At 33.8% G+C, this 25,695-nt stretch overlaps 16 protein-coding genes across 16 annotated transcripts; 8 read left to right on the top strand and 8 right to left on the bottom strand.

Moving 5' to 3' along the window:
- Positions 1 to 689: 689 nt before the first annotated feature.
- RO3G_05183 (uncharacterized protein) lies at positions 690 to 1,022 on the bottom strand (the record flags this gene model as incomplete). Its single annotated transcript, XM_067659773.1, has 2 exons — positions 690 to 829; positions 992 to 1,022. 2 exons carry the CDS (start codon positions 1,020 to 1,022, stop codon positions 690 to 692), a joined length of 171 nt encoding a protein of 56 aa, XP_067515874.1.
- Positions 1,023 to 2,180: 1,158 nt separating this feature from the next.
- RO3G_05182 (uncharacterized protein) lies at positions 2,181 to 2,833 on the top strand (the record flags this gene model as incomplete). The annotated part of the gene is made up of 2 exons (XM_067659772.1): positions 2,181 to 2,379; positions 2,736 to 2,833. The coding sequence occupies 2 exons, from the start codon at positions 2,181 to 2,183 to the stop codon at positions 2,831 to 2,833; spliced, it is 297 nt and encodes a 98-aa protein (XP_067515873.1).
- Positions 2,834 to 3,198: 365 nt separating this feature from the next.
- RO3G_05181 (uncharacterized protein) lies at positions 3,199 to 4,278 on the bottom strand (the record flags this gene model as incomplete). Its single annotated transcript, XM_067659771.1, has 1 exon — positions 3,199 to 4,278. The coding sequence occupies one exon, from the start codon at positions 4,276 to 4,278 to the stop codon at positions 3,199 to 3,201; it is 1,080 nt and encodes a 359-aa protein (XP_067515872.1).
- Positions 4,279 to 5,603: 1,325 nt separating this feature from the next.
- Positions 5,604 to 6,856, top strand: RO3G_05180 (uncharacterized protein; the record flags this gene model as incomplete). The annotated part of the gene is made up of 8 exons (XM_067659770.1): positions 5,604 to 5,610; positions 5,675 to 5,785; positions 5,827 to 5,887; positions 5,926 to 5,962; positions 6,306 to 6,336; positions 6,658 to 6,677; positions 6,718 to 6,762; positions 6,818 to 6,856. 8 exons carry the CDS (start codon positions 5,604 to 5,606, stop codon positions 6,854 to 6,856), a joined length of 351 nt encoding a protein of 116 aa, XP_067515871.1.
- A 526-nt stretch (positions 6,857 to 7,382) lies between these two features.
- On the top strand, positions 7,383 to 7,625 carry RO3G_05179 (uncharacterized protein; the record flags this gene model as incomplete). Its single annotated transcript, XM_067659769.1, has 1 exon — positions 7,383 to 7,625. The coding sequence occupies one exon, from the start codon at positions 7,383 to 7,385 to the stop codon at positions 7,623 to 7,625; it is 243 nt and encodes an 80-aa protein (XP_067515870.1).
- Positions 7,626 to 7,737: 112 nt separating this feature from the next.
- On the bottom strand, positions 7,738 to 8,734 carry RO3G_05178 (uncharacterized protein; the record flags this gene model as incomplete). The annotated part of the gene is made up of 4 exons (XM_067659768.1): positions 7,738 to 7,935; positions 7,986 to 8,226; positions 8,279 to 8,340; positions 8,483 to 8,734. 4 exons carry the CDS (start codon positions 8,732 to 8,734, stop codon positions 7,738 to 7,740), a joined length of 753 nt encoding a protein of 250 aa, XP_067515869.1.
- A 977-nt stretch (positions 8,735 to 9,711) lies between these two features.
- RO3G_05177 (uncharacterized protein) lies at positions 9,712 to 11,061 on the top strand (the record flags this gene model as incomplete). Its single annotated transcript, XM_067659767.1, has 5 exons — positions 9,712 to 9,995; positions 10,078 to 10,226; positions 10,413 to 10,636; positions 10,683 to 10,886; positions 11,050 to 11,061. The coding sequence occupies 5 exons, from the start codon at positions 9,712 to 9,714 to the stop codon at positions 11,059 to 11,061; spliced, it is 873 nt and encodes a 290-aa protein (XP_067515868.1).
- A 596-nt stretch (positions 11,062 to 11,657) lies between these two features.
- On the bottom strand, positions 11,658 to 12,147 carry RO3G_05176 (uncharacterized protein; the record flags this gene model as incomplete). The annotated part of the gene is made up of 3 exons (XM_067659766.1): positions 11,658 to 11,705; positions 11,760 to 12,098; positions 12,145 to 12,147. 3 exons carry the CDS (start codon positions 12,145 to 12,147, stop codon positions 11,658 to 11,660), a joined length of 390 nt encoding a protein of 129 aa, XP_067515867.1.
- Positions 12,148 to 12,544: 397 nt separating this feature from the next.
- Positions 12,545 to 13,155, bottom strand: RO3G_05175 (uncharacterized protein; the record flags this gene model as incomplete). The annotated part of the gene is made up of 4 exons (XM_067659765.1): positions 12,545 to 12,744; positions 12,786 to 12,822; positions 12,926 to 12,981; positions 13,029 to 13,155. 4 exons carry the CDS (start codon positions 13,153 to 13,155, stop codon positions 12,545 to 12,547), a joined length of 420 nt encoding a protein of 139 aa, XP_067515866.1.
- A 463-nt stretch (positions 13,156 to 13,618) lies between these two features.
- On the bottom strand, positions 13,619 to 14,106 carry RO3G_05174 (uncharacterized protein; the record flags this gene model as incomplete). The annotated part of the gene is made up of 2 exons (XM_067659764.1): positions 13,619 to 13,690; positions 13,750 to 14,106. 2 exons carry the CDS (start codon positions 14,104 to 14,106, stop codon positions 13,619 to 13,621), a joined length of 429 nt encoding a protein of 142 aa, XP_067515865.1.
- A 368-nt stretch (positions 14,107 to 14,474) lies between these two features.
- On the top strand, positions 14,475 to 15,750 carry RO3G_05173 (glucosamine-6-phosphate isomerase 1; the record flags this gene model as incomplete). The annotated part of the gene is made up of 6 exons (XM_067659763.1): positions 14,475 to 14,523; positions 14,572 to 14,753; positions 14,982 to 15,157; positions 15,215 to 15,268; positions 15,318 to 15,441; positions 15,493 to 15,750. The coding sequence occupies 6 exons, from the start codon at positions 14,475 to 14,477 to the stop codon at positions 15,748 to 15,750; spliced, it is 843 nt and encodes a 280-aa protein (XP_067515864.1).
- A 602-nt stretch (positions 15,751 to 16,352) lies between these two features.
- RO3G_05172 (uncharacterized protein) lies at positions 16,353 to 16,797 on the bottom strand (the record flags this gene model as incomplete). The annotated part of the gene is made up of 2 exons (XM_067659762.1): positions 16,353 to 16,475; positions 16,549 to 16,797. 2 exons carry the CDS (start codon positions 16,795 to 16,797, stop codon positions 16,353 to 16,355), a joined length of 372 nt encoding a protein of 123 aa, XP_067515863.1.
- Positions 16,798 to 17,912: 1,115 nt separating this feature from the next.
- RO3G_05171 (3-deoxy-7-phosphoheptulonate synthase) lies at positions 17,913 to 19,443 on the top strand (the record flags this gene model as incomplete). The annotated part of the gene is made up of 8 exons (XM_067659761.1): positions 17,913 to 17,943; positions 17,999 to 18,398; positions 18,452 to 18,503; positions 18,564 to 18,605; positions 18,654 to 18,774; positions 18,824 to 19,119; positions 19,170 to 19,245; positions 19,298 to 19,443. 8 exons carry the CDS (start codon positions 17,913 to 17,915, stop codon positions 19,441 to 19,443), a joined length of 1,164 nt encoding a protein of 387 aa, XP_067515862.1.
- Positions 19,444 to 19,584: 141 nt separating this feature from the next.
- RO3G_05170 (heat shock 70 kDa protein 2) lies at positions 19,585 to 21,598 on the top strand (the record flags this gene model as incomplete). Its single annotated transcript, XM_067659760.1, has 4 exons — positions 19,585 to 19,631; positions 19,682 to 19,992; positions 20,042 to 20,227; positions 20,286 to 21,598. The coding sequence occupies 4 exons, from the start codon at positions 19,585 to 19,587 to the stop codon at positions 21,596 to 21,598; spliced, it is 1,857 nt and encodes a 618-aa protein (XP_067515861.1).
- Positions 21,599 to 22,077: 479 nt separating this feature from the next.
- RO3G_05169 (uncharacterized protein) lies at positions 22,078 to 22,335 on the bottom strand (the record flags this gene model as incomplete). The annotated part of the gene is made up of 1 exon (XM_067659759.1): positions 22,078 to 22,335. The coding sequence occupies one exon, from the start codon at positions 22,333 to 22,335 to the stop codon at positions 22,078 to 22,080; it is 258 nt and encodes an 85-aa protein (XP_067515860.1).
- A 1,781-nt stretch (positions 22,336 to 24,116) lies between these two features.
- RO3G_05168 (uncharacterized protein) lies at positions 24,117 to 24,816 on the top strand (the record flags this gene model as incomplete). The annotated part of the gene is made up of 2 exons (XM_067659758.1): positions 24,117 to 24,119; positions 24,451 to 24,816. The coding sequence occupies 2 exons, from the start codon at positions 24,117 to 24,119 to the stop codon at positions 24,814 to 24,816; spliced, it is 369 nt and encodes a 122-aa protein (XP_067515859.1).
- Between the last annotated feature and the right edge of the window lie 879 nt (positions 24,817 to 25,695).

Raw genomic sequence — 25,695 nt, 5'->3', positions numbered from 1 at the left:
GCTCCGCTGTAACTTTACGTAATCTTGCAACATTTTATAAATGTAATTGAAGCATTCAATAAGTTTTTCCACATTTGTAGAGATCAACTTTCAAAACTCGTGCAAGTTTTTCCCGCTTGATGAATGAAATATCAATGGTATTGCTTAGTTTCAAATAGAATATTATTAGATTTATTTATTTCTTAAATTAAACAAATTCAATTATTTAAGATTTTTAGTAATTTCGAAAATTGCTTGATGAAGTTTTAGAAACAGATGGTGAGTCATGCTAGATGAGACTTCTTTTCTCTGCGGGAAAAAAATTTAAGATCGTCAACAATGTAACACCCTTTTCATAAACTTAAGGATTAAAATGAGCACTTCGCTGGTTGTTCTAGTCCATCTAAGCCATCTTCGTGAGATACCTTTTCTTTAGTGACTGTAGGAAGTATACAACATATCTCAAGGTTGTGTTCCCAAAAACTTAGGAAGGGACTATTGTTCTGTAGGACCTCCGCGTTTTCTAAACAAGAGAGTAACTGCCAATGGGAAAGCATGATTAATATCGAATGATTTTATTGATCTTTTCGATGTAACATTTGGAGATCCTCTTTCTTATGGTTCTACAGTTACCCGACCCTGGTGGGGTTAATATTATGTCATGATTATAATAGCTATTGCTGAGAAGAGATCTCTCGCAGCGGGGTTCACTACTCAGAATAGCTGATAAAGGAAGGCCGCAAGATGGAAGCACATGCGATCTCGATGGAGCTCGTATTGCTCTTGGGTATCTGCTTAATACGTTGCCAATTGCATCGATCGAGATAATGTTTTAAGCAAAAACTACAAACTTGTTTAACAAAAAACATCTTTGAATTCCAAATTTGGTTTATATCACCTTCTCGTACTGAATTACAACCACAGCTTCTGTCCAAGATTATAACAAAGCTTTTAGAAAAGGGAAAGTGCTACGTGAGGATAAGCCTACTATTAAAATTTTTCAAACATTTACCGTTGCTATAACCATGATCAATAGTATTCATTTTATAAAAAAAAAAAGAACAAAAAAGTGAATTATTAAAGGAATTTTAACTTATATTAGCCAGAAAGATGTGAAGGAATGGATGTCAATAATATCTTTGAGAAGTTAGGAAAAGGTTTACAGGTGGATATTATTGAGTTCTCCTGGAATAACAAAATCGTAGCAGCAGTAGCCAAAGAATTAGGTAGCATTCGTCTTTATTAGTAAATAGTAGCCTTTTTTTTTTAAAAAAAAATATTAAGCATCATTTCTTTCTATGTATTTATCACAATCTTCTTCTGATACAGTTAAATGGTTAAAAATGAAAAAAGCACAATAATGCATTAATATTGGAAATACAAAATGAATATTATCATTGCTTTTTAGTGATTGTATTTTGTCGAGGAAACTATTGTTTTAGTAAATATTTACCTACTATATATATATACCAAATAGATTATTTGTAGACTCCTGTGGTAGCTATCCGACGCAATAATGCGCGAGCCAACTATTTTGCCTTAAGAAAAAAGATTATATTATCAATTTATAGAAATAATCAGGATTATAAAGAAATCGACTTTTAAATTAAAATACGACTGAATGTCCATACTCTATCTAGCTTCAGTTTGTCTGCAGCTGTCAAATGTCTTTGATAATTTAATGTAAAAGCGCTAATTGCTTTTCTAGACGATTCAGATGATGATAAGTCGTATTTCTGCGTAGAACGTGACTCGACAATCTTTTCCCAATGGTCCTCGCCTCTTTTACAAATGATTCTAATCTCCTTTGCAATCTTTCTAAATGCGTGTTTCCAAGCGCCTTTATACTTAGCAAATGAAGACTTGTCTTATTTGTCAATAATGGTTGTACTCAGTTCTTTAATAAACTCATCCAACTCAATCTTTTTATCTGCTGTTGCCTTTGATGTTATTATGTGGAAGGTCACTAAATATAATATTATAAATAGCTGTCTCCGTGGACTATCATTTCACTTGCCCTCTCTATGTATTTTAAATACTCCCATAGTAATAAGCTTTATAAATTGAAGCAATAAGAGAAGATCGAGATTAAGAACATGAAGCGTGGAGCTGCTGACTGTTTTTATCACACGTTGCACACATCAATCTCAAGTTCAGTTTACAGGCGTCTGATTACTGTACATGCCAACAGTAACAGGCACATGTCTTTTGTATCTTTATTGTCAGCCGAATCGAACGACGTTGAATTTGACAATGAAAACCATCCAAATGAGTCAAGCATCAATCTTGACCCATTCATTCAACAGATGAGCTATGATAATACCGATATAACAGTAATGAATAATCGACAATTAAAGGCAATGTTCAACTTTAACACAAATTCACAAACCACAAATACAAGTAACAATAAGTACAAAGCTTTTATCAGTAGTCATACGCAACATATTCCCAGAAATGTATGGTACAGACTTTGTAAAAAACCATCCACTCGTTCGAATTTGCATAGAGACATCCCAGCAAATGTAGAAAGACGAATTTTGTCAATTGTGCAAATTACCAGAAACAGAGCAGCATGTGCTCTTTATTTGCATTCAAAAGCAAGAGTTATGGGAAGCAACTTTCAAGAAATACTTGGCAAATACTAAAGATCCTAACTGCAGCTTAATATTCCAGGACTTATCTACACTTTGACTATCCAAGTATTATATCTTACATTATCATGACAAATTTACAATCTATGCTTTTTTTTATTACAGTTATCCGATTTTATAGAAAGCGCATTGATAACAGTTCTTTGAACAGACACCTGTCTTGGATGAGATGGTCATCCATCAAATTCAGGAAGAACTATTGAAACTATCTGCTTACAATTCTCTATGCTAATACATTTTGTATTTTCGTGACAAGTCACTATGTCATACATCTGCATCTGTCTTAGTCCTCATACTATTTAATGAGTTTTAATAAACTTTAAAGTTTTCATCCATAAAAAAAAAGATTGAATGTGAATTTTTATTATGAAAGTGCGCTTCAGTTTGGTGCATCAAATACAGTCACACCAAATAAATTTCCGGACAAAATATTGAAACAAAAAATTTAAAAAATATGGCATGTAAGTTCAAGACTAATTAATAAGTGTATACTTAAGCTTGGGATTTCAAGTTTTGAGAAAAGAAAGATTCACATGTTTATTTTAAGAATATATTCATAAAATAATTCTCAATATTCTGTTGCGCCGCCTTTAGCTTTGATAACTGCTTCACACCGTCTCTTCATACTTCGAACTAATCGGTCCGCAAACTCATCGTCCATTCTTTCCCACTCTTCTCGTAGAGCCACCTTCAATTGCTCCAAGTTTTTGACCGATGATCTTTTTCTTTCAATTCGCCTTTCAAGAGCATTCCAAACATGCTCAATGGGGTTCAAATCAGGGCTTTGAGCAGGCCAGTACTCAAAACCCCTGATTTGGTGGGTCTCCTTCCACCATCGAGCATAACCACCAGTATGACAGGAAGCACCATCCTCTTGGAAGATAAAATCCCTCTCCTGATGTGCCGTGACATTTGTAAACCAAGGATGGAACCTATTGGCCAAAATATTGATATATTTTTCTTGGTCTACGGAACTGGTATCAATAATTTCTAAAGGTCCAAAACCTCCTCCCCAAAAACATCCCCAAACCATAGCACCACCTCCACCCCACTTGACTGTGGGTATTATATTTCTTTCGTCATAACGCTCTCCTTCCTTCCTGAGCACTCTTTTTCCGCGTTTACTGCCTTCTACACAAAAGCGCGACTCATCAGACCAAACAACGCTTCTCCATTGGTCTTCCGTCCAATTGAGATGTTCCTTCGCCCAGCGAAGCCTACTTTTGCGGTGTCTTGCAGTCAATCTAGGCTTGTGGGCTGCTCTGTACGATTTGAAGTCAAGTCGATCGACATACGATCGAAGAGTTTCTATAGAGACAAAAACATCTAGCTTTGCTAATTCCACATTTATTTCTTTATAAGAGGTAAAAGGATCCTCTCTAATAATCCTGTTCAAGTGCCTTTCAGTTCTTTCATTTATTTTCAATGGACGACCTGTTTGCTTGTGAGGTAAAGGGCTGCCATAGTCATCAATCTTGGTTTTTATGTCTTGCACAGTAGACCTGTTCAATCCAACAAGGTCTGCAATCTCTCTAATCGTATGATGTGTTCTAAGAAGATAAAAAACCCCCCATGCTTTACTTTCTTTTGTTTCATCTTCAGATATAATTAAAGGTCGGGTGCAGTCTTTAGAGATTTGAGCAGACATTTTTTTTTAATGTATTGATGGATGAGAAAAAGACAAGTTTATTTTGTTATGAGGTTAAAATTATTTCAATAAATTTCTTTGTCCGAAAATTTATTTGGTGTGATTGTATCGCACTAACTCCTGTTTACCATTCCCTCGTTGGCGGTCTTAATATTTTTTTATGGAGGCAAAACTTAAGCTTATTGATGTAACGATATATGGTCTTGATAATTTCTTTAATTTGACTATAAAATGTTTGCTAAGTTTACTCAATGAAGAATTTTCAATAACCTTTCATTCATGTTGTCTGGTATGAAATTCAAAGATAAAATTAAACTACTATTTAAAAACACTAGAGAATACCAAGAGGCTTATATTTATATATCTCTTAGTGTAAGAATGCTAAAAGGCTATAATTATGAAGCTGGATTTCACTTTCCGTTTTTCCTACAAGGCTATGGCAAATGTTTCCATCATTAGGCGAGAAAATGCGCCTTTAAAGATTTCTATTTTTACTGTAATTTTATGTTTGCTTCTTAGACAGAAATTTATTGACATGTTCTTTATTTTTGCATTTCAACTGAGTAATTAGATGCAGTCAATTCTATACCAAGTGTCGTTCAATGAATAAATGAGGATAGAATGACCTCCTTTTTGTTTACTTTGTTTTTTATTTGAAATATTATGTTTTTCTAATTAGCAACTTTGAATTTATATTTCGTAGTTATATCTTTTAAAATAAGGTTATTTCCCTTTCAACCGTTTTTAGTGTTCTTTAGGCCATCTGCCACGTATATATATCAAAAGTTACCATGCAGAGCTACCTTAGACGTTAATTTGAGCATTGCGAAAGGATTTTTTATTGTTATTGCTATCAAGGGATAGGATGCTAATAAAAGTTACTTCAAAAAAACTTCTTTGCTAGAAACCTTATAATGTTTACTACTCTCTTTAATTCTTTTTATTCCAAGATGAATGTATGTTTCTTGCCAAAAAACCTGAATTTAACAAAATATGAAATAGCATAATTTAAAAAAATGCATGATTAAAGCATGTTTATTTTCTATCAAGCCGTTCTAAACAGTATTAAAACTATTAAAAAACATGAAAAAGAGCTATTAGAGGAATACAAACATCTACTATCGTATTACAACTAACAAAGCATATGTTTTAAGAAATTTCTGACATCTTGAACCTTTCCAAATCAACGTTTGGAATAGTTATCTAAAAAATCAAGAAAGGCACCGCTATTTTATAAAAGTAGCCAAGAAGGTCAAATGCACTTCTAAAAGATATCTTGTATATCTAATACTTTCTCAACCCAGCAGGTAACATTCTTAATGACAATGCGTTGTATGTTATTTTGAAACATTGACAAAAAGGTCGCTTTTTGGATGTGCCTAAAATAATATATAAGACCGGCTTTTATCCTTAAGAAGCATTGAAAAGATCATACTAAGCTCACTCTCATTCAGTTCATCAGAAGGAAACCTCTATCACAAACCTGATGAATTCTCAAAGGAATTCTGTGAGCATCTGATACAGCCCAATCCTTGGTTTTTCTAATAGCATCAGCAACAAGCATCGGTAGGAGTTCTTATTTAGAGAAAATCAGCAAGAAGACTTCAGGGTAAAACATATTTCAGAGTTTAAATGAAAATTTTGAAGTCAAGAACCTACTAGGAGCCTTATACTTGTCAAAAAGGTAATATTTATATCATTTCCATCCCCAAACTATCTACTAGCACAGTTTTTATATATTGCAACAGAAAATACTAAGGCATATACTCCAAATATTTACCATTGTAATTGACTAAGTTTCCATTTCCGAAGAGCGCTATCATAAAAACTATGTCCATATACTTAGTATTATCCACAAACATCCCGATGATTTGATCATAATACCAAAAGATTCTTAACCTAGAAAAACTACACAAACAGGTTTGACAACCAATTTTTGAAACGCCTTCAATGAAAATGCGCTTTTCACAGAATGATCATTTTTTATTTATTTATTACATTTTCTTTATGATAAGTTTATAATTTAGGAACGATCCTCTGGACAAAGGTTTTACGAAAGTAAAGATATTGATTTTGCAAATAATTTTGGGGTTGCAAACATTTCAAAAACCTAGTAATCTTAAGGTCATTCAAAGGCTCATTTCTGATACTCAAATTAAACTTTAATACAAGCCATTTAAATCATTCAAATACACTGACATCAAAGGTTTAAGGGTGTTTGTAATACACCTATTGTAGAATATAGCAAGGATTTGTCTCCATAGGTAGACATACACTAGAATGATTAAACCGGGTTTAAATTTGCAAAAGTTAGCCACAAACATCTTGAAAGCCTTTCTACTGATAGATACATGATTTTACAAATGGTCAACTTTATAGGATATGTACGTTTTCATCGGGTAAATATCATAAATTTAAACAAATGTAATTTTTATCTAGTTTACATTTATAAAAGCCAAAAAGTATGTTAATGAATACATAGCGGTAAAGAATATGTAGAAACAATCTAGTGAGCCATATTACTTTATGTATCAAATAGTTTATGACCAGTCGAACTTGTAGTCATTTTAAGGAATAAAAACAGATATTATCACAGTCAGATCAAAAAATAAAGTGCGTGTATTACTTGAGTGAAGTGCTTGTAGTACAATGTGATGTCATCCAAAGATACACATTATACTTGTACATGTGTCAAGGCATAACAATGAAAGATTCAATAGATTCAAAAGGCCGTCACACTGCAAATTGAAAGATGAAATTTGCTATAAAACGAATGCATATTCATTACTTGTTAAAAAGTGTATGCTAATGATTGACATGATTTCCTTTTTTATTATACTTTTAACAAATCTTTATTCAAAAGAAAGAGAAGCAGATATTTAATAAGTTATTTTTGTTTATTAACCAGCCTGATAAGTTATCTTGGACACGTTTAGATACTATCTTTTCCGATAACACCTTACACAAATATGAAGAATGAATCAATTGCACAATCTTTTTTCTCTTCCTCTTCCTCTTCATTCTATCATTTCTTCTTGCTCTCTTTCATTATCCACACAAACACACACTCACGCGTGCACGCGCTTCTTTTGATATAAAACAACATGCAAAAGATAACAACCAAACCTCGTCCATATCAATGTCCCTTATGTCCCAAAGCCTTTGTTCGATTAGAACATCGAACTCGCCATATCAGAACCCACACGGGAGAAAAGCCGCATGGATGCAACTTTTGTCAAAAGCGATTCTCAAGAACAGATGAACTCAATCGACACCTTCGTACAAGACATCATCCCATTTTAAGGCCTAAATATCACCTTCCTTCCATACAATTCTTGTTAAATTAATTATATTTTATATTTTGTATTCATAGTAAACATCAATAAATGTCATGGCTCTGGCTCTATTTTATGCATAAAAAGCTCTATTATTTTATTCAAATTATAATTTTATGCTTGGTTATTTTTCTTTTGATTCTGATTCTGATTCAGGTTGTTGTTGTTGAGGTTGAGGTTGTGGTTGATAAGGTGGTTGTGGTTGTGATGGCGGTTGTGATTGTTGAGAAGGGTCTTGCTGATGTGGAAGGTGCTGTTGATGCTGTTGTTGAGCAAATTGCTGCAATTGCATTTGATATTGGTGAACCTGATCATTTGTAAACTAAAAATAGTTAATACTAATGCTAATAATAAAATGATTTATAATTTTACTTGAGGCAATTGAGAGTAATAAGTAGTTGGATCAACAGCATATTGTGGTGGATAATAAGCAGCAGCAGCAGCAGTAGGATTACCAGCATAGGTTGTTTGATGGTCATAAACTGCGTTTGATTTAACTGCTTCTTCTCTTGGTACAATGTCAATCAAAAAGTCACACATATCAGTCTTAGAAATAGCAGTGGCAATGTCTGATCTTTGTAATGTACGACGTTTATTTTCTTCAGCATGAACCCTATTATATCCATAAGTACCACTCTCATTTTCAAGGTATATAATATTATTACCAAGCACGCTTTGTTAATTCAGTAATGAATATTTCGCATCCTTTAGCAAATAAAATTGGAGCCTAAAACAAATTCATCCAATAATATTAAAACGATATGCAGCAAAAATTATGAATAGCCTATCATTTATTACCTCTGCACTGATCATCTATTCATAATAATCATGTTATTATATCTTGCTACGCAGCATATTTATTAATTTACCTTCACTTCATGGTCTGTTTTCATTACTTTTTTAATTCTAGCTAAAGGAAGCGCGTGATTTTTAAAATCAGAATCAAATCTTTCAGCATTGGCCATTTCCTCTTGCCAAAACTTTGATAAATCAAAAACAGGTTGTCCAGCGGTAGCTACTGGAGCCTGTCCTGAAGTATTGGGAGGTTGATATGAGTGGGTTAAAGTCTGTGGATGCTGAAGCTCGTGGTGTTGAGATTCTTGGTGTGGATGACTAGTCATTATTGTATATATAAAAAAAAGAAAAAAAAAAAAAAAAAATAGAAAATTCGACGAATGAAGTTTTTTATAAAAAGTCACACAAACTAAGAATGGGGATGCAAACAAGTGTTTGTATCGACAATGGAGTTTATTTTTTTTACGAGAGAATGCAAAGTATTAATGTACCTTTAATATACATTAAATTCTAACGGTGACTTATTGATTGAAAAACTGGACAGCTCAATATATCACGTAGACATGCTTTATAGAAAAGACCTTCAGCGTTTAAATTGATAGCTCGATGCATGTAATTGTGTCAACTTTTTTTTTTTTGTCTGCTTGAAAGTTTAAATATCGGATGAGCTCTAGTTTCAACATGGATAGCTATTAAACTTGGCTGTTTTTATATATTTTTGATTAATAAGTTGGCCTCGATAGAGCTGACATTAAAAGTATGTAACTGTGCTTCAAGCTACTTTATATTTCTTTTACATTCATGAGCAGCAATTCAAATAAAGGTTTTGTTTCCAGAATTCCTTGTTTAAATATTTCTAACGCATTTCCTTAAAGTACAATGTCCCATTTGTGGTCAGTGGGTATTGTCAAGTAAGATCAATGCTCATATTGATTCTAATTGTCCAACATCGACATTGACATCGAAACCAAACTTTTTTGGCTCACCACAAAAGACAAATCAAGAAAAAATAGCTCCCGTATTTACACAAAAAGAAACTAAAAGCCCAACAAAACGTGTTTTGGAGAGCCCACCTCCATCATTAGCGCAAACATCAGCAACAAAGAGAAAAAAGCTTAATGCAGTATCTGAAGCGATGCCATTGGCTGCTAAAGGTTTTTACTATTATTCACCTAATTTTTCTTTTTGCTGATTTCTTTTATCAGTACGACCTTTGACATTATCAGATTTTGTAGGACAACAAGAGCTTTTAGGACCTACAGGTATACTGAAGACTTTGATTGATAATGATCGTATTCCTTCAATGGTCCTCTGGGGTCCACCTGGTTGCGGCAAAACCACAATAGCCCGCATCATTTCCAAGATGACACGATCACGATTTATTGAACTTTCTGCCACAAGTCACGGAGCTGCTGATGTCAAGAAGGCCTTTGACGACGCCAGAGGACACTTATCCTTGACGGGACAAAAAACAATTATTTTTATTGATGAAATCCACAGGTTTACAAAAGCGCAGCAGGATCTATTTTTGCCCTATGTAGAACAAGGCACTATTCATCTTATAGGAGCAACCACTGAAAATCCAAGGTACAAAAAAAGAAAGAAAAAGGAAACAAAAGCTAATAGTGATACTGTAAAGTTTTAAAGTGAACTCTGCACTCTTATCAAGGTGCAGAGTATTTGTTTTAAAACGTTTGAATGAAGAAGAAATTGAATCCATATTAACAAGAGCATTATATCAGTGGAGAGAAAATGCGGATATTAGCGCAGAAGAATCAAAGAGTATTAAACAATTAGCGGCTTACAGTGATGGAGATGGTAAAGTGCGTCTATATACCAACCTTTTTTATATTAATTATATCCTCAGCTCGAAGTGCATTAAATACACTTGAGATTGCATTAAATTTACTTTCATCAAAAGAAGATCCACTTACAATGGAAGTAGTAAAAGGTCTCACTAAAATTTTCTTCAAAAATACAACCAAATTGAACCGTTATTATTAGGTGCCTTTCAGAAATCGCATTTATTGTATGATCGAAATGGAGAACAACATTATGATATTATTAGTGCTTTACACAAAAGCATCAGAGGCAGCGACGCAGATGCAGCTCTTTATTGGCTTGGAAGAATGCTGGAAGCAGGAGAGGACCCATTATATATTGCTAGACGTCTTGTTCGATGCGCTAGTGAAGATATCGGTTTAGCAGATAATACGGCATTGCCGCTGGTAAAGTACGGAGAGAATAAGAAATAAAAATTTAACAATTCGGTAGGCCATGTCAGCATATCATGCTTGTGAGAAGATTGGTATGCCAGAATGCGACACAATCCTTGCTCATGTTGTTGTTCATTTGGCAGAGACTAAAAAGAGTGTAAGAAGTTATAAGGCATATAAAGCCGTAAAAGAAACTATTAAGCAAAGACCTGCTTATCCTGTTCCATTACATATCCGTAATGCACCTACTCGATTGATGAAGGTAATGTTCTGTTTATTCTATATATATGCAAATATTCACTGCAAGAGAGAGTAGGATTTGGATTATGGAAAAGGATATAAATACAATCCTGATTATGATGAGCCAGTAGATCAAACTTATCTTCCAGAAGAATTAAAGGATGTACACTTTCTTCAATAAAAAGTCTCATTCTTGACCAATTTGTTTAATCTCGTGAATACGTTGTTGAATTGCTTTTATAGCTTCTGTCCATATTTCTAATTGTTTATGTTGACCGACAATGGACGTTTTAAATGGAATTGTCTTATTAGCCGAAGGTGTGAAGCTTGCTGTCTTTGCTAAGTAATAAGTATGACTTCTTAAAGCCAACTGAATGTCCTGTAAATAAAAGAAATGTTAAAGCAGGCGGTGTAAATTTAATAATAATTTACATTGACAAGTGAGAAATAACGAGAAGATAAATCGCGAAAAGCTAGTGCCTTTTCACGAACAAACTTATCTGTATTCTCGTCCTTTGTTCCTTCGTCAGATAAAATGGCCAATGCTTCACCTGCTGTTTCAATCAGAAGTACAAGTTTCTACTGTAAGACTCAAAACTTCTGTTCAAGTAATAAAAAAGTATCCCGCTTTTACCCTTTCCACTTGATAAAGATCTTTTATACGCATAGTACTTTCAGCCATACGCTTTGTAGGGTCAACATATTGATCTTTTGACATTAGTGTATATGTTTTATTTTTTTTTTTTAAAAAAAAAAAGAGAGAGAGGGCTGAGATTGAACAACTGTTTTTTTATTATTTTTCTTTTCCTTTTCTTGAAGTTTCCATGATAAAGGTATTCACCTATATTTACGCTTTATTAGTATATAGATGCTTTATTATTACTATTTTGCTTACCCGAAATAAATCCAAAGTCATTGATTTAATAGGGAGAATATGTTTATAGCCTTCATGTACATCTGTTGGTATCCAATTCGTGTCAGTAGTTGAAGGATATTCACCCTGTAGTGTTTCGATGGATAGACTAAAAGTATAATTTTCTGAAGGCGGGTGTATTAGATGAATTGAATTTAATTTTAATAGGCAAGCTCTTAAATGATACTCGATATCGTTTAATGTACAACTGGATTCACTTTTGTAGCTGTTCAACTTGTATGAATTTATCTCGAAAACAAATTTTTCGATTGTTTCTTGTTTGTCGCTCATCACTGTCAAGTTGATGAATTTAACTTGTGCCTATGGTATTTATTAGCTACATTTAAATGTTCATTATTGATTGTACCATTTCTATGAGTGGATAAATAGATTGTATAAACTGTGAAATATATGCTTGTACTTTTGGATGAATAGAAATATAAACTGGGACTTGAAATTTCTTTTGTTGCTTAAATGTTTGTCTTGGGTACAAGCTACGATGATATAATATTTGATGAAACCATGTTTCTACTTCTCAAATATTAATAACAACAACAATTTGTTTATCAACATTTGTTACAGAAATCACACAATAAATCAAGAATATCTATTTCTGTGTGTTACTATTGCTGTCATTATGCATAATAAACAATAAAAACCTTGTCTAATCAATTTGGGTTCATTATTCATTTGGGGAAAGAAAGAGGAGAAAAAATGAAATAAAATAGAATTCCAAAGTATTTATTATGCAAATCAGAAAAAAAATTTTATAGTTCATAACCTACAAGAATATAACCAGGCTCTTGACCATAAAGTACCGGATCAACCATTTCAAATCCTAAATACATAAAAGCACGAAGTAAAGTACTTAGCGAATCTTTATAAAGACGACGATCAAGAGATACAATTAAAGCTGTACAACCTGTTTTTTCTTCTGCAAGTTCAATCAAATGTGTGATACTACTGACTGTTAGTTTTCTATTAATAAGCTTCTTGTTATAAAGTTACCATGTTGGAAATTCACCCTCAGTCCAATCAAGTAAACCTACAAAGGGTGAATTAAGAAATACGGTTTGATTAAGAATGAAGGCTTCACAAGTCAAGGTCTTGTTGGATCGAGTGATATGAATGGATAGTACTTCATCTACATTTGTATCAAATAATGTTGCTTGACCAAATACTTGAGTAATCATATCATTCTGACCTGCCTATAGTGTTAGTACTGTAATATAATGCTGAGGAAAAGTGTACCTCTTGTACGAGGATGTATATTCACAAAGTCTTCATTTTTTTTATTGTCTTGTTCAAAAAGACTATCATTTATAATGGGTTCTAAAGGAATAGATATTTCCTTTTTATTTGGACTAGCAATTAACATGGTTCTATATTCTTTTTTCCCTTGGAAAAAATGGTGCTTGAAGCGTAAAGAAAGATGACGGTATTTTTATCCAGTGCTGTTAATTCTCTTCAGAAGGCGTTTCTTTCTTTATAAACATTAATACTTATGTCTACGGTTCTGTTTTGTTTTGTTTTTTACCAGTTATAAACGCCCTTAAAAAACAGAAAAAATAAAGTTGAGGTTGTTTTGTCTTTGATAAAAAAAAAAGAGGTAGAAATTGTTTAATAAAAGGAGTTGGTTGAGGTTTTTTTTTGAATAAAAAATATCTTTTCCGGGGGGTAGAAAAAGTGAAAAAAGTCAAGAATAAAAAAATCAGAATAAAAAATATTTTATATGTGGACATAATCGGAGTTATCAAGTACAAAAGAGATAAACAACAGTAAATAAACTTTTGATAAAAGGATTTATTTTGTGTACAAAAAAATATTAAAATATACAAGGCTTAAAAACCAGGAGCTCTAATTTGTTGTTGCTGTTGTTGAGGTTGTCCATAAGGATTTCCAGCATTCAACATCTATATACAGCGTGAGTAAAAAAAAAAAGGTAAACGCGTTAAATGACCGGGTAGTCTACCTGCTGTGTTCCTTGCTGTTGCATGGCTTCTTTTTCATAAGCAACCAATGCTTGTTCCTTTTCAATTTCCAAAGCTAAAGGCAGCACTAACAAAAACATGGAAGTAGTAATGACCCATGCGCTCTTTCCAACAAAGGTAGCCCCTGTCTTTGACCAAGATGTCAAGGTAGATACACTCGAAGAAATCCTGTTTCTGTGTTTAAGAGGAATAATGTCCTTCAAAGCAGTAATTCTGTCTAAAAGTGATTCGTCTTCATCGTCAAAGTCCTCATCGTCAGAAAAATCAGAGAAGTCTTCTTCACTTAAAACTTCTTGTTGTTCATATTGTTCAGCGGAAACTTCTTCTAACTTGACCATTTTGTAAGAAAAAAGTGTAAAAGAAAGAAAAGAGAGGGGGGAAAATTTTTTTGTGTGCTAAATGTGGGTCCTTGTTTCTCAGTTTTTGAATTTGCGGTCTATCAATGACGTTTTTTTCTCTATTTCAGATCAACTTTATAGCATAAAAAATAGTATACAAAAGCCTATTATTTTTATATAAAACTTCACAAAATAAAAGTATGTTTCGTTCTTAGTAAAGTGAGAGAAAGGGAGAGAATGCTAGTGTTACAGTTCATGTATTTTTTGTGTGTGTGCGTTTGTTTCTTTCCGCGGGATGAAATATAAAAAATATATAATATTTTTTCTCCATGATTTTTCTTTTTCTTTTTTTTAAAATTATTATTATTATGAGACTTATTATTAGGAATGATTATGATGCTGTATCTGAATGGGTTGGTAAGTTGTTATAACGATATGATTATTATTGTTGAATGAACTAATTAGTATATGAAGCGCATTATATTAAGGAGCGTATCAACCAATTTGAACCTACAAAATCAAGGCCTTTTGTACTAGGTTTACCTACAGGATCATCACCACTCAATACATATAAACGTCTTGCTGAATTTTGCAAAGAAGGAAAATTATCTTTTAAATATGTTGTTACATTTAATATGGATGAATATGTAGGCATATCACGGTAACTTGTAAAAAAAAATTTTTTTTCACGTATATTTTCTCACACGCTATATAGTTCTCATAAACAATCTTATTATTCATTCATGTGGAACAATCTATTTCAACATATAGATATTCCACTGGAAAATATCAACTTTTTAAATGGTAATGCACCTGATTTAGAAGCTGAATGTGCAAGATATGAAGCTGAAATCGCAAAATATGGAGGAATTGAGTTATTTATTGGTGGTATTGGTCCTGATGGTCATATTGCTTTTAATGAACCTGGTTCTTCACTTACTTCTCGTACTCGTGTTAAAACATTGGCGTATGAAACAATCATTGCTAATGCTAGGTTTTTTGAAGGCGATATTACTAAAGTGCCCAAGTTAGCTTTAACTGTTGGTGTAGCGTAAGTTTTTCTTTATGCTTTTTTTTATAATATATTTTACTCATTTATTTATTATAGAACGGTAATGGATGCTCGTGAAGTATGTATCATTATCACAGGTGCTCATAGAAGGTATTTTAGTAGAGATATATTAGTGTATGATATTAAATATATTGAATAGTATTGCATTAGCAAAGTGTGTTGAAGAAGGCGTAAATCATATGTGGACTGTGTCAGCAATACAAATGCATCCCAAAGGTCTTATTGTATGTGATGAAGATGCTACACTTGAATTACATGTTAAGGTATTTATTTTTATTATTACGTATAGGGGTATACTAAATTGTGTTGTATAGACTGTGAAGTATTTCAAATCAATTGAGCACGTACATCAATCATTAATTGGGCAGGAAAACTTGGGTTTGCAGGGTGAACTATTATCACCAAAAAAGGTACAACGTTCAGTTAGATTATCAAGAGATGTAATGGTAAGAAAGCTTTTAAATGGTGAACTATCAGATGAAGAAGAAGAGGATGAAGATCAGGAATTGGAATTACCAAAGCAGCTTTATCCTTCTAATTCAAAAAAGAGACGTCTTGATATCAATGCATAATCCTACTCCCTTTTTTAAACTGTGCCATACTCTTTATGTAATCTCTTTTTTGTATATGCAATATATTCCCCTCTTCACCTCCATTTTTGTCACTTTTTCTTTACTACTTTATTAAACATCCCTCCGTACATGTATACTAATGTTTTAAACCTTTTATTTCAATTATTTTAAGCTTTAAAATAAAGTAAAAAAAAAAAAAAAAAACTAAACTCACTCATACTTTTTTAAAAGCTCATAACATTGGGATGAGATTACCATATATGTATATCCAAAAAAAGAAACCATTCACTGAATTACAAGTGCACTTTTAAATATTTGATCGTCCAGAAATTCACTGTGATTGGCCGACCGAGATTTCTTCATTTTGCCGATTTTATAAAGAAAATTGGCTATTTCATTTTTTTTTTATTTCGTTATTCTATATTTTACAAGTTTATTGTTCTTTCTTGACAGAGAGAAATAAATGAAAGGGAATGTTCAATCCAACCAGAAAAGTCCTCAAACGAAATTATTTTGGCAGTCTCAATTACTCTATCGGACACCAATTCGCCCTCTTTGAAGCGATTTTTGCGGAAGGATGCTTATAATTTGTTCCGATATTCTTAGATAGAGTTTAAGAATGTCGAATATGGAGGCAAATAGTCACAGTAGTAGCCTCTTTTACTGATGTTTTCTTTCGAATCATTGGAACAGTGGATAGATGCGTTGTCCATGATCAAACTACACTTTACATATGTTTGTCTAACTCATCAAGGACCCAGAGAATAAAATTTAAATAATGCAGAGATTTCGTTTTACCATGTTTGAAGAAGATACGTTTGATTGTACAGGGGTCTTTCGTTTCTTGATGGCCGACGGGAGTCGAACAAAGAAGGATACCAGACCTCGGTGATAAATTGCACCAAAGATCGTCAATGACGTTCTTTTTTTTGCAGGAACGCGAACATTAGCTGGTTCTCCCTTTCTTGACCAAGCTGTATTTCGAATCATTTGCATATGGAAACCAGCTTCGTCAATGAGAACTGGGGTTTTCGTATAATCATTCATCTTCAAAGCCTATTCGTCAGCCCATGCCTTAAAAAATTCCATGACACAATCAGAGTTTCTATTGTCAGTGCCAAATCTGAATCGTTTAAGCGAAAGCAAGTATTATTCTCTAATATGCTTATGAACAGTTGTGTTTTGATATGTTGAGCTCACAAAAGGAATATGATGCTTAAGAAATTACAACTAGATATTTTTGTCCAAGTAGTACATCAAGTATTTGGTATATATTTCGTTAATCTTAGTCTTTGGTCCCGTTCTCTATGTTCTGCTTTTCATATCCAACTTCTTTTCATTGTCATCTTCATATTTTTTAAGTATATTTCTTGCTGTTCTTTCATTGATTCCTGCTTTTCTAGTAGCAGCGGTGGCAGATAACTGTTCCTCATATCCGTGATATTTCAAGTCTGCAATTTGGCTTTCAATATAGCTTCTATAGACACCTCTATGTTAATACTTCGGGCTTTGATTACAATATCCTTACCTTCATACTTTCCTTCTTTATATTCTGTTGTACATTCTATGCTTTTATTTTTACTCTTTTCAGCCCTATGGGACCTCGCAAAAAAGCTAATGCTCATCTATCAACATCAGAACTTTATTTTATATTCATTAATCAGGTTCATTTCCTCTACAGAGCTATCTACTTGTGTAGCATCTGCTATGTTTTCATAAACTTGTATGTGGTTGGGTTACTCACGTTTTCTTATTTTATTTGATTAGGTAAAACGAAAAATCTCAGCTAACCAATCACAATTTCAAAGACAAATAATTTGGGAAACCTTGTATAACGAAGCGCTTCTTTAATTATATTAACAAAAGACAATAAAAAAAGATTTGTACAAATAAAGTACGAAAGTCTAATATTTGATTTTCTGCAAACCTGCTGATTGGAATTTTAACAGTTGCTCATTTGGGGGCTTTTTTTTATTTACAAATACAAAAAATCAATTTTTAAAATTCGTTGATTGAATTTTCGAGTCCGTTATTTGAGACTGTTAGCGCTGTATAAGACTGGCCCTTCATTGGGAGATATTCAGTGTGAGTCAGAGTAAGTATGCCACTTGCAAATAATACAAGTTCCTTTTTTTTAACTTTTTTTTTTTCTTACAAAACTAATGTCACATACTCGTACAATTATTACCGAAGGTATTTCTTAAAAAAGAAATGTTTTCTTGTTCACTTATGTAACAAGACAATTTAGCTTTAAATGAACTTGATGATAAACGCATCAAGGGCATCAAACCTCTTATTCCTCCTCAAATCTTGATGGAAGATATTCCACTTACATTAAAGGCTGCTCAAACAATTCTTGAAGGCAGAAGATCGGCCGAAAGCATCATTAAAGGTATTGATGATCGACTCTTAGTGGTTGTTGGACCTTGTTCTATTCACGATGTGCAAGCTGCAAAAGAATATGGTATGTTTTTAATTGGTATGTTAAAGTGTCGGTTTGTTCATAATATATCTTTAGCTACTCGCTTGATTGAATACAATGAAAGCGCAAAGGAGGATCTTTTGATTATCATGCGCGTTTATTTTGAAAAACCTAGAACAACTGTAGGTTGGAAAGGCTTAATTAACGATCCTTACATGAATAATAGGTAATAGAATCATTAAAACAAAAAAGAAAAAGAAATTGATATGTGCTGTGTAGTTATGAAATCAACAAGGGTCTTCGTATTGCCCGTCAATTATTATTAGATCTTGTAAGAAAAAAAAAATAGACATCTCAAATGAATTGTATTCACGAAATTTTTTTTTATCAGAATGAAATGGGTATTCCAACTGGCTGTGAATTCTTAGACACTGTAAGTACTATAATCATTGAAGGGCTACAAGCGCTTACTGTATTTTAGATCTCTCCTCAATATACAGGTGATCTTGTCTCATGGGGTGCCATTGGTGCAAGAACAACGGAATCACAAATCCATCGTGAATTGGCTTCTGGATTATCTTGTCCAGTTGGGTTCAAGAATGGTATATTCTTGAAATACTCTCTTCTTTTTTCTTACATTTCCCATTGCAGGTACGGATGGCTCAAATGGTGTCGCTTATGATGCTATTCGTGCTGCTAGTAACGGCCATCACTTTTTATCAGTAACTAAACAAGGCTTATCCGCTATTGTTCAAACAGAAGGAAATGATGCTTGTCACGTCATTCTTCGTGGTGGTAAAAGTGGAACAAATTATGATGTTGAATCCATCAAGAAAACTGCACAAGAACTTGCAAAATTGAAATTAGCACCTGTTGTCATGGTAGATTGTAGCCATGGTAATTCATGCAAAGATCACAAACGTCAACCTCTTGTTGCACAAGCTCTTGTAAGTTTCGGATATTTCCTTTTTTAGCTTTTGTATTCATTCTTGTACAGGTAGATCAATTAGAACAACCAAAAGTTACTGGTGATAACATTGTAGGTGTCATGATTGAATCAAATTTAGTGGAAGGTAAAGTGGTATTATTTACTTTTGAGAAAATCACTCACATTCTTTATTATAGGTCGTCAAGATATTCCTAACGAAGGCCCTCATAGATTGAATTACGGGCAATCAATTACCGATGCTTGTATCAATTGGGAGGATACTGTAAAGACATTAGACAACCTTCGTGCTGGTGTGCGTGCCAGACGTGCTGCAAGAGCTTAAATCCCAAGCCCAAAACAACATAAAAAAGCCACACATACACGCACCATAGAAAATTTTTTTATCAAAACGAAGATTCAAATTGCATGAAAAAATAAAAAGTTTAAAATTTATCAACAGTTTTCTTTTTTTTTTATATAAAAAATGTCTGTTGAATACGAAGGTGCTATCGGTATTGACTTAGGAACTACGTAAATGTCTATCTGTTGGAGAAGAGTAAGCCACTCATATAAATGATTAGTTATTCATGTGTTGGTGTTTGGGAATCTGAACGTGTTGAAATCATTGCAAACGAGCAAGGTAACCGTACTACACCCTCTTACGTTGCTTTCTCTGAAAGTGAACGTCTTGTCGGTGATGCAGCCAAGAATCAGGCTGCCATGAACCCCAAGAATACTGTCTTTGATGCTAAGCGTCTTATTGGTCGTCGTTTTGACGATGCTGAAGTTAAGGCTGACATGAAGCATTGGCCTTTTACTGTTGTTGAAAAGAATGAGAATCCTTTTGTTCAAATTGAGTTTGAAGGCGAAACCAAGACTTATTCTCCTCAAGGTAAGAAGAATAATATCTTGACGGAAAAAATATATAACTTGTTCAACAGAAATTTCCTCTATGGTTCTTATCAAGATGAAAGAAATTGCTGAGGCCAAGATTGGCAAGAAGGTCACCCAGGCTGTGATCACTGTTCCTGCTTATTTCAACGACAGCCAGCGACAAGCTACCAAGGATGCCGGTGTCATTTCTGGTCTTAAAGTCCTCCGTATTATTAATGAGCCCACTGCTGCTGGTAAGATTATCCTTACATGTATAAAAGCAAATTTTTAAAAGTATGTTTTGTTTAATAGCCATTGCTTACGGCTTGGATAGCGGTGACCAGACCGAACGTAATGTTCTCATTTACGATTTGGGCGGAGGAACTTTTGATGTTTCTCTTTTGACTATTTCTGGCGGTGTCTTTGCGGTCAAGGCTACTGCTGGTAACACTCACTTGGGAGGTGAAGATTTTGACAATGCCCTTGTCAACCACTTTGTTCAAGAAATTAAGCGCAAGCACAAGAAGGATATCACTGGTGATGCTCGTGCTCTCCGTCGTCTCCGTTCTGCTTCTGAACGTGCCAAGCGTACCTTGTCTTCTTTGACCCAAACCACTGTCGAAGTCGACTCTCTCTTTGATGGTATAGATTTTCAATCCAACATCACTCGTGCCAAGTTTGAGGAAATAAATTCTGCTGCCTTTCAAGGTACTATAGAACCCGTCGAACGTGTCTTGAAGGATGCCAAGGTTGATAAGACGAAGATTGATGAGATTGTTCTTGTTGGTGGCTCTACTCGTATCCCCAAGATTCAATCTCTTCTCCAAGATGTCTTTAGTGGTAAGGAATTGAACAAGTCTATCAATCCTGATGAGGCTGTTGCCTATGGTGCCGCTGTTCAAGCTGCTGTCCTGACTAACCAAGCCGGTAATGAAAAGACTCAAGATCTTCTCTTATTGGATGTTGTCCCTCTTTCCCTTGGTGTTGAAATGCAAGGTGGTATCATGGCTGTTGTCGTCCCTCGTAACACTCCCATCCCTTGTCAAAAATCCAAGGTTTTTACTACTGCTGCTGACAACCAAACCACTGTCACTTTTCCAGTTTACGAAGGCGAGCGTTTGATGACCAAGGAAAATAACCTTCTCGGTGAATTCTCTCTCTCTGGTCTTATTCCTGCTCCTCGTGGCACCCCTGAACTTCTCTGTACCTTTGACTTGGATGCCAATGGTATCTTAAAGGTCACTGCTCAAGATAAGACCACTGGTCGCCAGGCTGATGTCACCATCTCTAACTCTACTCGTCTCTCTGCCGCTGATATCGAACGTATGGTTCAAGATGCTGAAAAGAATGCTGAATCTGACAAGAAACGTGAAGCTGTTGTTCAAGCCAAGCAAGATCTCGAAGCTTACGTCTACCAAGTCGAGAACAACATCTCTGATCCCAACGTTAATATGAAGCTCCGTCGTGGTGATCGTGAAGCAATTGAAACTGCTCTTGCTGAAGCCATGGAATTAATGGAGATTAGCGCCGATGATGCCCAACCCGATGATCTCAAGGCTGCTCAATCCAAGTTGAAGCGTGCTACTACCCGCGCTTTTGCTCATGTTTACTCTCAACGTCGTTAAATTTTGTTTTGTCAAGATGAACGAAGAGAAAAAGTCAAGTTCTTTTTTCAATGTAAAAAATATAGTAAATAATAAAACGCTTAACCGCATTCTGTAAACATAAAATCGCACAGTATTCATTCAGTATGTGTTTGTATTTTGAATTATGTAATCATTAAACAATTTTATGGCCTTGAGCAAATTCAAAATATTCTTACACAGATTGACATTCTACAACGATATGACGTGAATAAAAAGCTTTTGATAACACAAATTTTATTGGCAGACATTTTATGTGCAACCAAGTAAGCTCACGGCCATTCTTTTGTTGATGTATACACAAAAAAAAACCCACTTCAGTGTACAACATCTTTCGATTGGTTACATTGTAAATGTTTTATTTCATTTCTAGATGTGAATACAAGGATGATAATATGTAGTTAAAGAAAACTCTATGAGGATGATAACAATAAATAAGATGATAAATATACAATGAAAAATTAATCGCAAATCAATGGTGCTTCAGGCAGATCCGCAACAATAGCATTTCTACGTCGAAGGGTATACATTGGTAGTTCAATAGTTTCATCAAATAAAGTAAGTGTTGCTCTTGCTCGAGGACTCTTTTCAAGCCATTCTGCAACATAAGAAGATGATAAGTATTCTCCACTTGATTGTTCTAATATAGTTTCGCCATCTTGAATTGAATGGACATAAGCACAGGTAGGATGAATATAGACTTCAGGATAATCACACATTTTGTTGTTGTTGTTTTTTTTTTGTGAAGCGGAAAGAAAGATAGTATGAATGGGTCTTTCTTTATATTCTTTCCTGTTTTTTGTTAGATTTGAACAGGCAATTTTTTTTTTGTACTTTCCCCTAATTAGACAATAACAAGCTCAGGTTGAATACCATTTTTATTCACAATCAAAAGATTTTACTCGTTAAACTTGGCCTGTACTACACTTTTGGACACGGGATATTTCAGCCACGTGGAATAAGAACGAGATTTGCCGTAGCTTTTTATTTTGTGATGATAAAAGTGAATACAAAAGCAATGATTTTCATTCTTTTAACATCAAAAAAAAATAGACTGTTATTTTGAAAAGAACAGGTAGCTGTATCTTTTCTTAACTATGCTTACTTTATAACTAGCAATAACAAAAAGGGACCCGAATATGAAATCCAAGGCCCCCCACAACTTAAAAAAGCATTTTGTACTATGAACTACCTGCATAAATATATACAAAAGTTGTATTTGTTTCTCAATGACAACCCAAGTGGTTGCATAATTTCGGGAATTCTTTTTTTTTAAAGTTCTGTACTTTCAAAGCATCTCTCACAAAACCATTTTTTTTTCTCAAGCCCATTTTTCATTCTCAAGGTTTGTACTATAAGCCCCTTTCACACCTTCCCTCCTTTTCTTTTTTTACTCACGGACCAATTGACAAAGTACAAAAGATAAATGAATGACGTATTTTTAATACCTGCACATATTAAGGGACTATTTATAACCTTAAGTCGAGAATGTAATTCAACATGTCTAATGAAGGCGCATTGTAGTATCCAGCTGTATTTCTTCCTTATTCAAATAAAATAAAGTGTTACCAAGCCTAAATCCCTATGGATCTTTTACAACCTACTCTCTTTTTTTTTAAAAAAAATAAAAGTCTTGAGATGAATTGAGCTATTCAGCTAGTATTTTAGACTATTTTGTTAATTTTATGAGAAAACAATAATCATGACACGACATTTTAATAAAAGCATAACATACCGGTTTTATTCATATAGGAATTTGGTGAATTACAGTGCTAATACAAGAATAGAGAATCATTTACTGTTGCTTCATTTGTTAATAAAGTCTGAATTTGAAAATTAATTACAACAGGGCTATTATTACCTCCTCATTAGTTTTAGGAGCTTTTAAAGAAGCGTTGGCTGTATTGTACTTTACTATAATGAAGTTGGCTTTTGATTTAAAGACATGTCATACCAACTGTTTTAATATCTACAATGGATGTAATATTATAAATTTTATAAAAAGAGCATAAATGACATAGCTATCTTAAAAATAAAAATATGGCAAAAAGTATCATCAATCTAGTTTGAAAAATCTACGCATAAAGCTTTCAATTTTTAAAACATGGTTTACTCACTTAGATGTATTTGAGCTTGGCTAAATATATTTAGTTTCATTATTAAACTTCTTTCTATTGATTATCTATAATTTAAGAGTTCTGTTAGAAGACAAAGTTTATAAATTTATTACTTTTCACAATTTCATCTTCTGCTGTTTAGCCTTTTCCTTCAAGTTTACATAGACAGTACATAAATCTGTAATTTGGATTATTAACCAGTAACGTTTAAAGAGATGGCTTTCTTATTCAACGTTACCATCACAATCATAGTTCAATATCATACAGCAAAAATGAAGAAAACCGGAATCATATGTGCTTTTATCAAAGCTCAATGATCATTAACATCCTGAGATTATCAATTGCATTCTAGTGAAATGCTGGTTAGTGTAATCGGCCCAAAAATGGTACAGTAAAACTCTTTATTTTTTGACCAAAAAATTCAAACAAAACAGGGACAAGTACATAATGCTTGAGATTCAGAATGACACTTCAGCTCTAATTAACCTATGATGACATTTTGTCAGGCAAGTGCCTACTTTGAAAACACTGTGTGTTCTAGTCAAGAAATTGCCACAGATAGTTTCTAACCCTAGATGGTCTTCATGCTGGCTTCTAGACCTTCTTTTATCTGGGTGTCTATTTTATAACCTGCCAATTTCGAACCGCATATCCAATGTCATACCTTTTTCTCTTCCATTCCAGTATGCTTTGACTGATATTACTATATGGGATTAGGATAATAATCAAATTGTAGCTCGAATTACGACATCAACTCCTGCTAGAGCTGTAATTCGTGAGTTATTCCCGTCTTCTGGTCAAGCAGACGCTACCATCCGTTTTGGTTGGTACATCAAGGTATCTCAGGATCTTCTTTCAATGCCTGTATCGACTACAGTGCATTTCAATACATGTCCTCCGCACTCCTCACATTGGTGCTGCCGTCCTGTTCCTTATAAACAGATTCCCGTGGCATCAATTTTCCCTGGAGAGTTACGTCGTTCATGGCATCCTGTTCTGACTGGTTCTCGCAGGCTTTTATGCCCGCCTTACCGTATGGCCCCCGGGCTGTGTCTATCTATTTCGCCCTGGAAGGAATTCTGAGTCTTCAATGTTCCAAGCTCTGCCTTCACTCCATGGTAGAGATTGCTGAATAAAGTTTAAACATGCAATACTCTACATCAATACATTCAATAAGACCTTAGAAGTTTATTAATTATCATTTAAAGCATACTAATTACTAATGTAATAAACTCGAAATTAATATTATTTGTATAACTATCAAACCGGACTTTCTATGAAAAAGAACATCAACCAAGCATGAGTAATTTCTTCTCAGTAGCATAGTGTTTGACTTCTTCATTACAAATTTCGAGACTACGAGTAGAACACTAAGTTAAAAAGACTTTTGCCATCAGAATTGCATTAGTATATAGCATAATTGGTATAAAAAAAAGCACGATTACATCTCACTTATGATGATTTTTTAAACTAATACAGTGATAAAGTGCTTTTTTAGATAGCTATACAATTCAGGACAAAGCACAAAAGTATCACGAAAAAAGGATTCCGGGACACAACTTTAGGCATCTTAACAACGTTATTTCAGATCATCAGATAACTAACCAAAAGCGCTTACGAATATGATGAGTATATTTAAATATGGCTCTAACGATGACCTTAAAGCATGCAATAAAGTAGTCTTATCGTACTAGACAGTGGTCTTTTGATGTGCAGATATATTCCAATAGATCTATATGATACTGTGAGTGATTTGATTAGAATTAAGTGTTCTACGTCTATTACCTTGAGTGTTTCCATGCGCTTGGTTCAAAAGCGTCAATTGGGCATTTTTTCCATTCGTGTCGCGGGATGTAATGGTATCATTTGCTCGCGATGACGTAGTGACAAATACTTTATCCACAAGCAACGTGTCATACAATTTGTTGACCATTTTTTGAATCAAACCCACTCTCACTTCCT

Source organism: Rhizopus delemar, genomic scaffold (genome assembly GCF_000149305.1).
Source record: "Rhizopus delemar RA 99-880 supercont3.3 genomic scaffold, whole genome shotgun sequence".
NCBI classification, from domain to species: domain Eukaryota; kingdom Fungi; phylum Mucoromycota; class Mucoromycetes; order Mucorales; family Rhizopodaceae; genus Rhizopus; species Rhizopus delemar.
This window is presented reverse-complemented; position numbering and strand designations above follow the sequence as displayed.